We start from the raw sequence: 18,586 nt of genomic DNA on the forward strand, positions 1-18,586 counted from the left end.
TCAGCACATGTTTATGCTTCCACTGCTGCTCCACTTCTGACAAAACCTCCCCCTTGAAATCCCTACGATCGTCCTCAATTGCACTGCCTTGTGCCAAAGGAAAAGTATACTGCACTAAAATTTCCATAAGGCATCACAGTCACAACATTGGCCATTGTTGTCTAGTCATGCCATATGCCCCAAACCTGCTAAAAATTTCCGGTCAGCATAAACATCAATTAAAAGTACGAAATTGTCTAGAACTATTGCTAGAAACACATTGGATGCATCCATAACTCATGTTTCTCAACTTTTGTGACTAGTCAACCATAGAAAAGCATAAACTCAGCATAAACCATGGCTGAAACTATCGACAACATTCACTAACATGTTGTTGTCCATGGAACCAGCTATAAACCATTTAAAACTAAGCATAAGCTGATAATAAACTAATCACTTGCTGATATGAGAATTGATCACAAACTACTACAAATATAACCCTATATTGGTCACAAACTCATTGCAAAAACTGGTCAATAATAGATACAAACATAAACGCAAAATTGATCCCAAAAGTGATCGTAAAGGGTCCTCAAATTGATCAAAAAAACTAGATGAAACTTATCAATATTTTGTCTCAAAACTTAGGCAAATACTCGTGCCAAACTGATCATAAACTAATGCAAAAGTATTGTTTCAGTATCCATGTGAAACTCATACTCATCTGCATACATCTCACAATGACTAGTACACTCAGTAGTGACCTGATAGCAGACATATTGTCAATACAATACCTTGGATGCATGTTGAATACATCTGAAATCCACCACATATGAGAGCTGTCCAAAACTACTTGAGTGGGCGTGCTACCTCGCCCTTGAGCATAAGGCAATGCTCCAAACCCCTACTCTGTAGAACCTCACTGAGCCCAAATCAATGTCGGTTCTAACTGAAAGACATCCAGGTAAAGTTGAAACTTCACCAAGTATCTCCTAGAAACTTTATCTAACCCTTCTTTCCTTAGGTGCCAAGATATGCCGGGATGCCAAGATCTCATCTAGCTCTTCAACCTCAAGCAGAATCTCTACAAATACATCCTTTGGTACATCACTACGAAAAGGCCTCAACAAGGTGACGTGAAAGGCATTGTGTATCCGTCGATGTGGAGTTCGACCGATATGCCACATCACTAATGTTTTCCAACATCTAGAAGGGCCCATAATATCTCATACTCAACACCAAATACAATCTCTCTCTACCTTTCATCTTTTTCAGCCTTGCCTTTTCAAAATGCAGCATCGCCCATTATAAATTGCAAAGCATGTCTATGGCGATCAGCTGCCTTCTTTTTCTTTTCCTGTGACCTCTGAAATGCATATTATATCTTTGCATAGGTTGCATCCAAGTTTCCCACATGACAATCGTCCTCAAAGATCCTATCCTTAGTCTACAGGATAGTTGGTACCTTCTTGCCACCCTCAAACCACCTCAAATGGAGCTTTACTAGTGAAATTATGCATCGTATTGTTATATGCAAACTCAACCAATGGTAAGTACTGCTCCCACTGTGTCTTGTGGTCTGAAACATCACACCTCAAACGATCCAACATTGTGGAATTTGCTTCCTCGAATTGACCATTTTTCTACGGATGGAAGAATAATGAGAATTTCAACGCGGTATTCATATTCTCAAACAACCCCTTCCAAAATAAACTAGTCATCCGAGGGTCTTGTCACTAACAATCAACTCTGGCATACCATGATCCTTAAAGATGTACTACAAAAACAATCGTGCCATATGATCAACCTTTATTTTCTTCCTCACCGAAATGAAATCGGCATGTTTGCTAAACCTGCAAATGATAGCCCATATCCCATCATTCCCTCTAGGTATCCTAGGAAGCTCAAAAATAAAATCCATAGCAATGCTTTGCCACAACCTATCTCGAATAGATAAGGGCTGCAACAAACCCTGCATTTTTTGTCTATCATGCTTAACCTTCTAACATATGATGCGTGTCTTGACAAACTGCTCTACATCATGTCTCAAAGCTGGCCCATAAAAGAAATGCTTCACTGCCTTGACTCTGGCATCAATACCTCCGTGTCCTACGTACAAAGGAGCATGACTTTCAATGATAACTATAGGTCTTCATTGCTTTGTGACACACTGTCGTCCATACATCATCAAAAATCCACCTCTAAGCACAAAGTGCTCATGGCTCTAGCCATTGCAAAGCTGATCATAAACATTCGCAAAGTCCGAATCAACAACATACTACTCTTTCATGACATCTAACTTAGTGTAATAAACCATACTAATATCTGAAATTTGTGGCTTACGTGGCAATGCGTCAACCAAAATATTTCTTTTATCATCAATATGTACAATCCGAAAATGAAATATAGAGAGAAAATTTGTCCATCTCATCTGCTTCTCTGACAACTTAAACTGCATCAAAAAGTACCTCAAAGTCTAATGGCCTGTTTGCACTATAAAATCAACCCCCAACAAGTAATATTTCCACATAGATAGTGCATGAATTACAACCAAGTTCTCTTTCTCATAGACCTACAAATTATTTCTTGCATCGAGAAGAATTTCACTCTCGTAAGCCACAATTCGGCCATGCTACATAAGAACAATCCCAATGATGTTACCACATGCATCACACTAAACAAGGAATGACATCCTTAGATCAAGCAACACGAGCATAGAATCTGAAGTCATCTTATCCTTTAACTTTTCAAATGCTGAAATTTCCACTGTTGTCCACGTATCCCTCTATATATAAGCAACACAAACATAGGATCTGAAGTCATCTTATCCTTTAACTTTTCAAATGCTGAAATTTCCACTCCTGTCGACATATCCCTCTATATATAATCAAAGCTTTCCAAAGTGGTGTGGCACACTCTGCATGGCTCTTACATGCCATTCCAACTTCCCCCTGTTAGCAAATTTGTCAACTCATATGTAAGTTTGTGCATACAATGGCTGGGCACATTATTTAGGATATTTTAGGTATTTTTTATGGTCTTCATATTGGTCATATTTAGCATTTATTGCTGGCTGACCAGCATTAAATAATGGACGACCTGATCATTTTGAGAACATATTTTTGTCCTATTTATTTAGGCTCTTCCTCCTTAGTCAATCAGTCACTCATCATCACTTGTGGATCTTTTGTCAAGGAGAGGAGCCAGTGACGGTGCCCACGCAACCAGTGTCTCGCTGTTGTAAGCGACTGTCTCGTGTTGGATATATGGATTCCATTTCCCGAGCAAACATCTAAGTTCTCATCTGTGTTGTATTCTTCAGTGTTATTTCTTTCCCTTTCTCTTTTGTCTTGTGTTTCAGCTGTTTATTATAGCATATGTTTACGCTTTCATTGCTGCTCCACTTCTAACATGCTATTGGATTTTAGGTTCTATGCTCCTGTTGTATTTTCTTTGCTGATTTTAAGACCGTTTTGACCATTGCTGATCACGCAACTGCTGCTCTAACCAGGCGACCTATTTTACCTGCGTTTTTGCTGATGTCAGCATCCGTCCAACCTGCGTCAGCCTCTCTCTTGCTTGCATGTCAGTTCCAGCCTGCGTTTTGATGTTTCTACATCTCCTCCTGGCTGGGTAATTGCATTATCAGGTCATTATTATTATTTCAAGCTCTTTCTAGCTGATTTTTTTTACTTTTCGCAAGAGTTTTCTTCTTGTTTTGGTCAGATTTTGGTGAATTTTGCATGTGAACTCTCATTTCCTACAATCTATGCTTGTGGTTTGGCTGTGTTCCCTCTCCAAATACCTTATTTTCTCCACTTCTCTTCTATATCCTCTACAAATGGCTCCTCTATGCACATCCACTAATGATACGCTACATGGAGATTCCAGTGAGGCTCTTGCAACTTCAGAGAGGGGTTCAAAGACTAAGAAGTCAAAGACCTAGTGTTACCACTATGGGAACAAAGGTCATTTACGGAAGGACTGCAAGGAGTTAGCGACTTCTAGGAAGAAGGAGAAGAAGATGAAGTAGGATATGGACTCCTCCAACGAGTCATCGTCTGCCTCAAACTCAAACTCTAATCCTCTGGCCAAGGAGAATTCTAAGGGCAGAAAGCATCAGCTTCTTCCAATAACGAGAAGGGATTGATGGCTCCTTCCTCAGCTGCTTTCTAGTGGCATCCCTCACGACTCTCCAGTGCTAGAGAGGGAGTGTAAGAGGATGGTGAGATGGGGCAACCATGCCTCATCTATATATCTATACAGATGCAAAGGATCCAAAGAGGAATTTCCCTGACACATCGATTGCAGACTGGCAAGTTCAAATCTTGGAGCTAGGGTTGACATTCAGGTTCATGATGAGCTATTTATTTAACAGAGAGCAAGCTTAGCTTCTAGTCTTGAGCTCACATGAGGGGACACTTTGGCGGTCTAGCCAAAGGTGGAGAATCCATGGTCGCGTATGTTCTAGAGGCATTTTTGATAGGATGGTCATGTATGCTACCGAGAGACATTGGGATAGACATAAAGATATGCTATGATCTTCTCTATTTTCAAGAGCTAGTATGATCAACATCGACATTAGGTTCTCTCTGAGACACCTTGGTGGTGGCTTGATCACCCATTGCTTGGGTATCCATGGTTCTACTTGGTGGTTCTCTGTTATATGGTTTATGATTCATTATCATTATACCATTGTATTGTATCAGATCACCCATGATCTGAGAGAGGATGTTAGCAGATTTGTCAACTCATGTTATGAGTCTATGCATGCAAGGACTGGGCACATTATTTAGGATATTTTAGGTATTTTTTATGGTCTTCATATTGGTCATATTTAGCATTTATTGCTGGCTGACCTGATCATTTTAAGACATTTTTTTATCCTATTTATTCAGGCTTTTCCTCATCAATCAATCGGTCACTTATCATCACTTATGGATCTTTTGCTGGGGAGAGGAGCCAGTATCGGTGCCCACGCAACCCCGTGACTCACTATTGTATGCGACTGTCTCGTGTTGGATATATGGATTCCATTTCCCGAGCATACATCTACGTTCTCATCTGTATTGTGTTCTTCAGTATTCTTTCTTTCTCTTTCTCTTTTGTCTTGTGTTTCCACAGTTTATTACAGCATATGTTTACGCTTCCATTGTTGCTCCACTTCTGACACCCCCACGGGTTCAACCTCATCCTCTCTGACGCCTGCACAGACTACCATGTCTACAAAGATGAAATTGGCTTTTGCCCCGCGCTCTCCATAACTCAGTAGCATCATCATTGGGTTGATCACTAACAACATCAAACACTAAGCCCACTAATGTTTTAGGCTTTTTTCCCTTAGGATCTCCCCAATTTTTTTATTTTCTAGCTTGTTGTCTATTGGAACAGTCCCTTGCATCTATTCACAAATAAAGCATTTATTTATAGCCATCAATTCCTTATGTTGTGCCAATGTTTTTTAGCCCTTTCTTTGTTGTTTTGACCTCTTTTCAAGCTGATTTTCAGATTTGCCTCTTTTCTCAGTCTCAAGCAACTTTTAAATCGGCTTCTTCCCACTCTCTAGGAAGCCCAAATATCAAGAAAAAAACGTGCACACCAAATGTCTCATATTGAGATACTTTCGAAGTTGTATTGAATGAAACAAAAAGCTAATTGAGTGTTAGATGCAGCGAAAGTAAATGAAAGAAGAAAGTGTGCAACAAAAGACTTAAAAAAGTGCAACTAAGCCTAAAGAAAACTAGCCTAAGGTTGCTAAGGATGACCTAGGAGACCAAAGAAACTAACTTAGGAAAAGTTAACAACCGAACTAGTCAAAGATGCCAGAAAGCACTAATTGAGGGGCGGATCTACGATCCACTGCACTAGTGGCGAGCCACTAATAAACACAGGCATCAAGGGGTGGAAAAACTACACTACCTGCCTAGGGAAGACTCCCTCTCAACCACCTTGGAGTGACACTTCATTGCCAAAAGAGGCTGAGATTGGTTTAAGAATTGGTTTTGGAGCAAACTTTGATGTGGATAGAATACCCTTAGATACGGAGGGGGTGATTTTGGGTATAAAACCTATTCTTTTTTAGCAACTAATGCTTTGTGATTTTTAAACTTTTATCGCTCCCTTTTTCCTTCAAAGAGAAAGACTTCGCATTGATATCAGAGTGTGTTCTGTGTTCAAAATCAATTGGGGTGCATGGGACTCTATCTAAATGGCTAGGCTATACCTGTCCACTCCTTGAGTCCTTCAAAGAAGAACGTGACTCATCAACACAAAAAAAGGGTTTATATGTTTTAGCTACTAACATGGAGGGTGGTACATTGTGCAAGAGGGAAATTCCCCACATGATAGGACCAAAGAAAAGAGAGTGATACACTTGCAGAGATGGGAAAGGTAGATAGTGTGTGGATGGCATTTCCGGTAAAAAAGCACCAAGGTGAAAAGTGGTATACATCTAAGTGTCTAGTGATGGCCTAAAACCAAAATATACATCAAAGACAACGTGAGCTAAGACTAGATAGCCTACTATAAATCTAAAATAAGGGTCTAAATAGAACATAGGTGAATCTAAATGCAAAGTGAGACTGGAAGGAAAGGACAAGAAACAACAAGATGAATAGCAAGCACCAAACTCATCCAAATGAATCCGGGGATAAAAGACTACCTTGTGGAGCATCTGTGAACATAAGAGTTTTCTTCAAATTCATACTGATACCAATCTAGCTCTCCTAGGTGACTTGCAATTAATCCCTGCATAACTGAAGGAGGAGTGTAATGTAATTAGACTCACACAAAAATGAATTATACAAACCTACTACTATGCTTGATTGTGAAGATATTGAACTTTTGGTTATCTAGAGTAGATACTCTTTTCTCAACTAAGAGGTGATCAATCTTGTCAACAAAGTACTCCAACTAAGATGCACATTGTTAAGGAATATGTGACAAAGAAGAGCTGAATCTCAATGAATGAACCTTAAAGAAAAGTTAGTAAGTGGAGTGTTGTCCTCTAAATCAAGACCATAATGCCTCCAAAAGCCTCCATTGCAAAAGCAACCTAAGAAAACATCAAAGGATCCGAAGATGGAATGGTTTGAGTCATTGTGAATCAGCATGTGGCATATAGTGTGATCAAGAACAAACCAAGCAACCCATAATAGCCTTCAATAACCCTTTAGAAGAGCATCAACTCCTCTGATACCATGTGGAGATGTGCTAAGGTTTGCAAAAGAAAACACTAAGTCTACGACCATGACTGAAATACCAAGCACTCAGACACAAACATAAAATGTAAAACACAATAACATAAACAGATAAAAATGACAACTCTAAAGTGAATGAATGAATGTTGTAAATGAAGGAAAGAGCGAACAAGATGCTCAAGGGGAGAGCCATCCAATAGCCGGTGGCTCTCTTGGGAGCAAGCTAATGAAGGTGTCAATGTGTGTCATCCATCAAAGATGAACCTTAAGTGCTCTGACCACTAGTTCGAGTAGAGACTAACGAAGAAAAGTGTTGAAAACACAAACACGACCTTCTATAGATGATGATGGCATCTGCAAGCTGGGGCAAAACATGCCTCTAAGAGTAACCAAGCCAAAGGGCAATAGCTAGAGATGACCACAACAATAGGCTAAATGAGGCACTTGATGGGTCGAGGTTGGGAAAAGGGATGAGAAGAGTGTTTACGCAGCCTTCTATTTATAGATGTGGATCCTCCCAAAGTTTGGGTATTTGCTTATGGGACACAAAAACTTTGGCAAATTTTGAGTTTTGGGGCTGTTTTAATGAACTAATGAAGATGTAATATGTAAGACATCTTTTTTAGCTAACAATTAAATTCGTTGTCTTGAATATGCATGATACTCCTCTCTTGATGATGCTAAAAGTACTGCAACTTTATCACTTTTCTCTGTGTCAAGAAACAAGCTGCAGATCGTTGTCTGGCTGTCAAAGCTTGATGTACTCACCATCATAGGTACTCTATCTTGATATACTCTATCTTGAATTAGAAGAAGCAAATGAATAACATACTGACAAAGAAACTTAGAACGTGTCTCACATCTAGCAGCTTAGTCTAAGGCCTTTTCAAGGGAGCCAACCTTTTCAATTTCACAAGCTCCAAAAAATATTTGGGGCTTCACTACTACTAAAATAAATCGGCAGTGCATGCTATTTAGAAAGTAGATGGAGTAGCCTAGAAACAAAGAACGAATGGCATAACGAGCACCTAGCAGCTTGGCCTGAGGCCCTTGCCATGAAGCCCATCTCTCCCTACCCTGTTAGTGAGAATCTTTCAATTACCCGAGCTCGAGAAAACACTTGAACAAGGCATAGGAGATTAATCACAAAGGGAATGCAAACAAAAAATAACTGAGGAAACACTCACAATGGAAGCCTCCAGTTATTTCCATTGACTCCTCTCAAAACATCGGACAGGCGCTGGGGCCCTAGCGTAATCCCTGTTTTCGACCAAGATCGCAAAGGTGCCTCGCTACTCCGGGCAGCTATATACTCATTATTGCGAAGACCGTCCACAGTATGGCCTACACCTTCTGCTGCACGCACGCCAGCGCCTCCCCCGCCCCCTTCAACTATAGGCTTCTGTGTGAACTTCCTCAGGGTCCCTGCCTTCTTACAGCTGCTGCATTTCCCCCACCACTGGCCGTACGACTCGCCGCAGTTCTCACAGACATAGAAGGTGCGTGTCTTCATCCCCCCGGACTTCCTACGCATAGATGACAGGCCGCCACTGCCAGAGGCCGCGCTACCGCTGTCGAGCTCTCCATTGTCGTCGTCTGAGAAGCTGGAGAACCGGCAGTGTAGGACGCGATGGAGGTGCGAGAGTGGGGTGGTGATGGCGGGTGGGGGAAAGGATGCGGGAAGGCGAACGGAGGAGGGAAATCGGGAAGGGAGGAGGAGGGTGGAGAAGGTCCGACTGCAGGAGGAGAAGGGAGAGCGATGGAGAATGGGGAACTGGAGCTTCAGTCCGTGAGGCAACAAGGAAGACGAGAGGAGCCTTGTGTGCATGGTGCTCTCTCCCCCTCGCTCCTCGCACACTGATGACGAGTTGGTAGCCCTCACAAAGGCCATTATGAACTAACTACTAGCCTAAGTGGATTCTTTTGGGTTACGTCTATAGGGTAAAGGGGCCATCTTCCCACCAACTTCAATGGAGGGACTAGAAAGATAAGGACATGGTAAAGCAAAAGCATAGGACTATTTATCTAACAGTGCATTTAGAGATCACTACTCGATGTTCCCTACATTGGCATTGTTTGTGGCCTTCATATCCAATGACACTTGGTTGGCCCCCTTACCCCTAACAACTTAGGTGAGATTTCTATAGGGCATGCTTATACATCCACATGCTCACAATAGGGTTATAACACCAATAGTTAGTCATATAATTTGCATCTTAACAATAACAATGATTGTGATGCTATATCCTTGTGTCAAAGTATGGCATGCTAGAACAATTATTTCTCCGAAATGGAAATACATATGTAGAGATATGCTTACGCTCTTGCTTGCTTGGAAAATCTTATAGATCAAGATTTGTAGAAATGTGATCTTCAGGATATTCTTATACTTTGAGAAATTCTAGCTAACATTGTCAAGAATTGTGTGGTGGGGGGGGCTTGCTTGAGCTGTTGTGCCAAACACACACTATATACACAAGAGGAAGCTCACTCAAGAACATAATAAGAGATATGGAGACCAAAAACGATTTCTTGCTGGTTTCTTCTTCTTCTTCCACACACTATGCAATGTACACAAAGTATAGATAAGCTACAACATAAAGGAAAGTGGCCTACTAAGTCAAACAGTGCATAACAGACTACACTAATCGACTGGCGCTATATCTTTGTCAACTATAGGTGTAACAAACTAACTATAATAAGTGATAAGCCAGTGACCATGTGAGTATCATAATGACCACCAATATTCTAAGTGTAGATGTATGGACCTGTATAGCCAGGCGGTCCATCATCAATATCCGCACATGTTGAGCTTGCCATCTCAACACTCCCCCCTCAAGCTCAACTCTATCTCTCCAACTCCAAGTGAGCTTTGAAACTTTCGAAGCTTCTCTATACCCAATGCCTTTGTGAAAATATCAACTATCTAATCATGTATGCTGACATATACCAAGTCAATCTCTCCTAAAAGTACATTCTCTCTCACAAAGTGGTAGTGTACTTCAATGTGTTTTGTCCTAGCATGGAGCATTGGATTCTTAGCTAGCTGAATGTTGATCATGTTAACACAATGAATGACAACTGGACCATCTCTTTATATATCCAAATCACCTAATAACTTTTGCAGCCATACCACCTCACATTCTGCCATAGGAACACCTCTATACTCATCGTCTGTACTCGATAAAGCAACTGTAGGTTGCTTTTTAATGCTACATGTAACTACTGCACTACCAAGGAAAAACATGAATCCACTAGTAGATCTTATGTCTGACATGCTACCAACCCAATCTACATCTGTGTATCCAAAGACTTATACATCCTTACCTGCCTCATAAAAAATTCCATAATGTAAAGTGGACTTCACATACCTCAATGTACGTCTAACTACATCCAAATGAGGCTTTCTAGGTATTTGCATAAGCTAATTGACAAGGTCAATAGCATAGCTCAAGTCTAGCCTTGTGATAGTCATGTAAATCAAACTCCCTACTATCCTCTTGAACATAGTAGGATATTCTATCTCATCCCCAACGTCAGCACTCAACTTCACATTTTGCTCCAATGGTACTGAAATAGGCTTACATGCTATCATACCATACTTGGATAACATATCCTAGCCATATTGCCTTTGGGATAGTCATATACCATCATTACATCTGATCATCTCAATACCAAGAAAGTATCTTAGCTCACTCAAATCCTTCATCTAAAACTTATTCTTCAAGAAGTCCTTAACTTCAACAATCCCATTGTCACTGTCACCTGTAATAATCAAGTCATCCACATAAATGACTACGATAATCAAACCTGCATCTCCTCTTCTAACATAAATTGAGTGATTAGCATCAAAAATACAAAATCCAATATTGACAATATACTCTCCAACCTTGTCAGACCATGCTCCAGGTGCTTGCTTCAGCCCATACAGCACATTCTTTAATCTGCATACATATGTGGGATGCTCTAAATCCTCATAACCTGCTGGCTGCTCCATATATACTTCTTGCAATTTACCACGCAAGAATGCATTTTTAACATCTGTTTGCTGTAAACTCTAACCTTGGGCTATTGCCAAGGCAATCACGCATCTAACAATTGCCACCCTAGCAACTGGACTGAATGTCTCTTGATAATCTATGCCATATGTTTGAGCATAACCTTTTACAACCAACCCAACCTTATACATGCTAACAGAATCATCAGCATTATGCTTGACTTTGTGTTGGGGGTAAATGCGCCTCTACTTAGCTGCCCGTGTATTACTACACTAATAGTACCCGTGCCTACACATTGCAGGGGGCGAGCACCCATCACTGTCACTTTATTCTTTATTCTTTTAGTGACAAATGAATAAAGGGAAGGCCAGTCACACATTATGACTGTTGGAGTTGCCACATTGTGAGTCTCTCTATCTCTCTTGCTCTTGTTCTCCCACCATAGCTCTCCCGTGCAAGCTTCGATCCTTCTCACCTTTCAACTGGTATCAGAGCATGGTTACTTGAGCATTTGAGCTTGGTCCGTGACTCCTTCAACATTCATTTGAATCCTACACCATTGGTGCATTCTCCCGGCAACCCTATCTGACTCCTTCGAGCTCCGATCACTCCCTGGCTTCCCAAGCACCTACCCGATCCATTTGGCAACCTCAAGGCCTTCCTTCATAGATATTGAAGCATTCTTTTGAGTGTTTATTTTAGTTTGTATGGTACATCAGGAAGGGCCACAGCCATAGCTCCAACTATTAGAGCTCCCCCATTTCATATCTTAGCTCTTGCACGACTAGGCTTGACAAGGCTTTGTGTAGGCCTTCTTTAGGCCCTACTTGAACCCCCCTTCCACCCCATTAATGCCACGTGGACCAGCAGTATAGCCAGCAACATCATCCCTATTTAGGGTAGCTTGAAGACCTGTAAAAAAATCATTTTTTACTTCAGCACTCCCTTGGCACTGATTGGTAGCTTGAAAACACTTCATTTGGTAATTGGAAACAACCCCTTGATGCTTGGCATTGCTGGTTATCATTGGCACTGATTTGTGGACTCTGATTTACCTCAGTCCAAGACTATTTTCCACAGTCCACAGGCAGCCACAAATAGTGTTACATCGACAGTTTATGTTTATGCTTGGTTGGCAGTGACATTTGATGCCTAGTTGGTCCTAAATGTTAGGGGAATGTATATCTATTGATTGGCCATCATTTGGAGCTAATTTATTGGCCTAAAATACTCAGTTTTACACAGTAAATCACCGCTGTACACTCCAGGGCTGAAGCTTATTTAGTCACTTTATGCTTTGCCTATTGGTTCACAAGTGCTTCCTGGGTGTTTCATATGACTATTGGGATGCAAATGAAGGTTGGCAAATGCTTTGGATGGTTTCGGAATGTATTTTAAGCCTTGTTTGAGCTCTGTATTGGTTGGCATTTACTTGACATTGGTCTACATTGGCATGCTTTGTGACAAAGGTTATATCTATGGTCTATGTATGACCCCTTGGTACATGCTTGATGGTTATGTTATCTACACATGCTAGTTATATTGTTTGGACTTGAATACTACTGGAGTTTCATTTGGGCTTGACTTTGGATACTCTGGAGATTATTTTGGTCTTGCTTTGGCTCGTTAGAGATTAATTGGGATTGTCTTCATGACATTGGATGATATCATTGGCCGCTCATATGCTATGGATGTCTTACTAATGTATGATCTTGGATACTACATCACTAGTGCTCTTATATGCTTTGTTTGAGCTTATTTGCTTGACACTGACAGGTTTTGTGCTATTGGGAGCGTCTATGTACGCTTATCAAACATTGAGTAGTGTGGGTTATGCATATTGAGCTTTTGGATCTTAGAGATCGGGATCTCCTCATGGATGATATATGGTTGATATACCTTGGTCCGTGTAGATGTACTTGGGCTAATTCGGGTTTATATTCACTAAGCACACACCGACTTGTGTCAGGTCTTGGCAATGGTATGTACATTTTGCCCTATTGATTGGGGAGTGTACCGACTTTACCGACGGACTTTGTCTGATATACTTGGGTATTGGCTCATGTTAGTTTGACTGTTATATGCTTGTTGATACTCATTTGATTCTAGTTTTGCATTGATAGTTAGTGGTTGACTTGGAATATTGTTTTTTACCTATTAGGAGCTCTCATTGTACACTGCTATAGATTATTACAGCAAGCATATATCTTTGGATTGTGATGTATTTTTTATGTTGAATAATCTTGGTTTGATATACTTTTGATGGTACTTGGTGGATAACATCATTAAATACTCGTTTCTCGCCATTTTGCCTTTGTTTTGTGGTTTTTGGGTCATTTTCTATAGTTGACAGCAAGCAGTTTTGAACTGTCAACACTATTTCAACTTGCAGTATGGCATCTTCTTCCATCAATAGTGCTATCTTCAACATCACTAAGCTTGATGGTATGAATTATGCCTATTGGAAGAGCCAAGTTTGGCAGGTATGGTACAGAAATCTTAGATAAAGCCACTAAGGTTGAGTGGAGAGTAGCCTAAAAGTATGACTAATGACGAATGGATGGAGCTTGATGATGTTATGCAAGTCCACCCTTATATTTTCTCTCACTGAACATGTGCATTACAATGTGATTGAGGAAGCACAGAGTGCTTGGAAGCTTTGGGATAAGATCAATAACCTCTATGACAAGCAAAGTCCCGCAAGTCAAATGTATTAGCTGAAACAACTTATGGATCTCCGCATGAAAGAGAATGGGACCATGTCAACTCATTTGAGCCAGTTTCATGCTATTCTTAAGAACTGGGTTTCGTAGGGCATTGATTTCAAAGAGGATGTCACTCCGTTGTTCTTGCTTGGAACTCTTAATGAGACTTGGGATGTATTTCGCACTGCCTTATGTGCTTATGCCACTACTCTGAAGCTATCTGTTGTGAGAGCTCTCTTCTGTATGAAGAGATAAACTGTAAGAATTTAGATGCCTATTGTGTGTCTTATGCTTTGATAGTTAGAAACTGACATGATGAAAATGCAAAGAATGACCATGGTAATGGTCATGGATGGGATTCGTAGAATCTCGATCCAAGTCACGTGGCAAGTCGTACAATAAGTCTCATGGGAGAAATAAAAATCTGACTTGTCATCATTGTGGGAAGAAAGACCACATAAGGCCACAATATCATGAATTGTGCAATGAAAGGGGCAAAGACAAGGGGAAAGAGAAAGTGCAAGAAAAGTCTTCTGATTGCAGCATAGTACCTACTAAGTCAAGTGTTAAATTTGAAGAGATCAATGTTATGCAACCTGAGGATAGTGATGGGTATTATATCCTTGCAACAGCTTCATCTAATGCTTTGCAAATGTCAGAGATGCACTCTATGTATGCATAGTGTTGGCTCCTGGAGTCAGGTGTGTCCTTTCATGTGACACCTTGCTAAGACTGGTTCCATTCATACCGTTCTGTACACAAGCAGGTGATGACAAGTCTCTTGAGATTGTCGGCATTGGTGATGTTAGGCTACAGTTTCCTTCTAGCAGCAGTTTTGTTATGCACGATGTATATCATGTACCTACATTAACACGCAGTCTCATGCTTGCTAGACCGCTTGATGACAAAGGATATCATGTATCTTTTGGAGACTCTACATGGAAGATTACTCGTGGCAGCTTGTGCTTGTGAGAGGTGCCAAGGCTAGCAGCCTCTACCCCTTAGTTGTTTTTAGATCTATAGTTGATCATGCTTTCTCTGTGGAGTCTTTACCTCATGTATCTCTTTGGCATGCTCGTTTGGGGCACATGTCCAGTAAGGGAATGAAAAATCTTTCTGGTTTGCAATACTTACCGCCCCTTGACTATTCTCATTTTGATTCTTGTGATCATTGTCTTTATGGCAAGCAAACTAGGTCTACATATAAGAAGTCTGGTATGCCACGCATAAGTGAGCCCTTGGCTTTGGTTCATTCTAATGTTTGTGGGCTCATGCCCTATCAGTCTTTCGATGGTATGAAGTATTTTATTACCTTCATAGATGATTTTTCACGTAAGGTATGGGCTTATCCCATAAAGTAGAAGTCTGATGTCTTGGCAATTTTTTAGAGATGCTTGCTTTGGGGCAGAAAACCAGTCTGGGTATAGCCTGAAATGCCAAAGGACAAATAATGGGGGTGAGTATGTCTCACATCCTTTTAAGCAGTTATGTGATGAGAGGGATATCAAGCGTCAATTGACAGTCCCCTACACCCCTCTCCAAAATGGTAGGGCTGAGCGGATGAATATAACCATCTAGGAGAGGGTTCGCAATATGCTTAGCCATGCAGGCCTACCCCAACACTTTTGGATTGAGACAGTTACAACTGTCATATATATCATTAATAGATCGCCATGTAGTGCCATTGATTTCTAGGTTGTAGATGAGGTATGGGAAGGAAAGTCTCCCTCTTATGTGCATTTATGTGTCTTTGGATGTGAGGCATTTCGCAATGTATCCAAGGACAAGCGTAACAAGCTAGATCCTAAGAGTGTTAAATGCATATTCCTTGGCTATGGAGATGTAAGAGAGATGGGTTACTGTCTATGGGATCAGCATGCATGGAAAGTCATCCATAACCATGATGTAGTCTTCCATGAAGATAAGATGCATAGGCAGTCTAAGAAGATAGTGGAGATACATAGAGTTATATTTAAGGAGGAGCCACGAGCTCTCGTATAGTAAGTTGGACAGCCTGTAGCAGTAGGTACTCATGGCCAAGGTATTGGATAGAATATTGAGCATGCAGCATAGCCTGCAATGCGGCATTCTACTAGAGATAAATGTCCCCCTGACAGATTTTAGCCCTTGATGCATTATGTCTTGCTTATAAATGTAGGAGAGCCTTTCACTTATGATGAGCCTATGTGCAGGGGTGACAATCACTCCTGGGAGAGGGCTATGCAGTCTAAGATAGACTCCTTGCATAAGAATGAGACTTGGGATTTGGTTTCCTCGCCTAGTGGCAAGAATGCACTGCCATGAAAATGGGTGTACAAGTTGAAGAGTACCCTTGGACACCCCAAGCTGACTTATAAGGCAAGACTTGTTACTAAGGGTTTCAAACAGGAGGATAAAGTTGACTTTAATGAAGTTTTTTCTCATGTGGTTAAGATGACCACCCTTTGCTTGGTTTAGGCCCTAGTTGCGGCCCTAGTCATGCAGCTTGACTTGGACTTTTATCAGATGGATGTTAAGACAACATTTTTTCATGAGGATTTGCATGATGAGATTTGCATGGAGCAGCCTAAGGGCTTTATAGAGCCTGGCAGGGAACACCTAGTGTGCAGGTTGAAGAATAGTCTTTATGGCTTGAAGCAGGCACCTAGGGAATGGTACCATAAGTTCAATGCTTTTATGCTACATCCATAGTGCTATGGATCCGTGCTTGTACACGAAGAAAGCACGTGATGGATATTTGCTTATTTTGGTACTCTATGTGGATGGCATACTATTAGCAAGGAAAGCTCATGATAAGCTAGATGCTCTTAAGGCTCAGCTCAAGAAGAGCTTTGAGATGAAGGATCTAGGACAGGCCTCTCACATACTTGGTATGCGCATTAGATGCAACAGATATCAGGGACTCCTCTACTTGTCATAGAGGGAGTACATTCATAAAGTCCTCGAGCGCTTTCGCATACAGGACGTGAAGTCTATTGGTTGTCCATTGCCTTCTTATGTGAAGGTATCAGAGATCGATTGTCCACAAATAGATGAGCAAAGGGCCGAGATGCTTAAGATTCCCTCTGCAGTGGATAGTCTTATGTATGCCATGATAGCCATTCGTCTAGATATTGCTTTTCTAGTTGGTGTTATGATACACTATATCGCTACACCTCGCAAGAAGCATTGGGATGCCGCGAAGGGTATGATGAGATACCTGAAGAGCACTGCAGATATATGCATATACTATGGCAGCCAAGATACAGGAGTCATGTGGTACATTAACTCTGATTATGCAGGACATGCAGATAGTAGGAAGTCCACTTATGGCTATGTGTTCACCTATGCTGAAGATGCTATCTCTTGGATGTCCACAGTGCAGAAGTATATGGCTCTTTTTACCATTGAGGTTGAGTATGTTGTAGTCACTGAGGCTTGTAACGAGGCCATTTTGGTTCATGACATTGGTATTGATGATATCCCTACAATGCATTTAGATTCTATGAGTGCTATTTAGTTAGCCAAGAATCCGGTCTTCCATGCGAAGATGAAACACATTGAGGTGAGGTATCACTTCGTATGTGGGGTCGTTGAGGACAAGTCTATTGACCTTGTTAAGATCTCGACTAACCAGAATCCTACAGATCTACTCACCAAAAGCCTCTCTGTAGAGATCTTTACCTTCCTCAAGAGATTGATGGGCGTGGGATGAGATTACGTATTTTCTCATCATGTATACATGTGGTACTGTCTTTTCTTTTTCTTTTTCACTGCTCTCACTTGGGCAGATTTGCCTTTAAGTGGAAGGTTGTTAGGGGTAAAGGCACCTTCGCCTAGCTGCCTATGTATTACTGCTCTGACAGTACATGCGCCTGCACACTACAAGCGGCGGATGCCCGTCACCATCACTTTATTCTTTATTCTTTTAATGACAGATGAATAAAGGGAAGGCCGATCAGACATTGTGACTGTTGGAGTTCCCACATTGTGAGTGTCTCTCTCTCTTGCTCTTGCTCTCTTGCCATAGCTCTCTCGTGCAAGCTTCGATCCATTTGACCTTTCACTTTGTAAACCCACTTATAGCCAATAGCTTTCTTACCCTTAGGCAAGGGTACCAAATTGCAAGTCTTATTGGCTTCTATTGCAGCCATCTCCTCATCCATTGCTGCATCCCAATGAGCATGGCCAACAGCATCCTCAAAACAAGTGTGCTCAATATCCTCAACTACCTTCACCATATTATCATAATGGTGAGCTGCATAACCTTCAAAACCAAATCTTTTAATAGGGTATCTGACCCTGCTAGACCTGCGTACCACTAGATCGCTTAGTGGAGCCTTTACATTACTATGTGCTCTTTGTACACCTGGTGTCCTGACTGAAGGAATACCAAGCTCATCATCCAAATTCTCAGAACCACTAGAATCTCTATGAAATCCCGAATGACTAGTAGATGCATCATTACCATTATTTCCTTTGTCTTTGCCTACAACACTTATAGATCCACCTGAAGATGTGGGGCTACTCCTTAGTCTCCTAGACCAAGGGCTCACTATAGGTGTAGTAACAGATGATGTTTCTGGTCCACTAAGACTCCGTGATTCTTTCTTTTCTTTCTGCACATAGCTATCATGATAATTATCATCATATAATGCATCACCAGCATGTGCATACCAACTACTCATCTCATAAAAAATAACATCCCTGCTCACTCTGAACTCAC

General features: G+C 41.1%; 1 protein-coding gene across 1 annotated transcript in view; it reads right to left on the minus strand.

The window, feature by feature from the left end:
* The window catches only part of LOC148025738 (DNA repair protein RadA-like protein), a 216,311-nt gene extending 207,246 nt beyond the window's left edge, over positions 1-9,065 (minus strand). Inside the window, exon 1 of the mRNA XM_087692964.1 lies at positions 8,366-9,065. Within this exon, the coding sequence (XP_087549090.1) occupies positions 8,366-9,006 (641 nt within the window). The 5' untranslated portion in view covers positions 9,007-9,065. The remainder of the gene's footprint in view (positions 1-8,365) is intronic.
* Between the last annotated feature and the right edge of the window lie 9,521 nt (positions 9,066-18,586).

Source organism: Lygodium microphyllum, chromosome 14 (assembly GCF_053477565.2).
Source record: "Lygodium microphyllum isolate KBCC chromosome 14, Lygodium_microphyllum_v1.1.10, whole genome shotgun sequence".
In the NCBI taxonomy this organism is placed as follows: domain Eukaryota; kingdom Viridiplantae; phylum Streptophyta; class Polypodiopsida; order Schizaeales; family Lygodiaceae; genus Lygodium; species Lygodium microphyllum.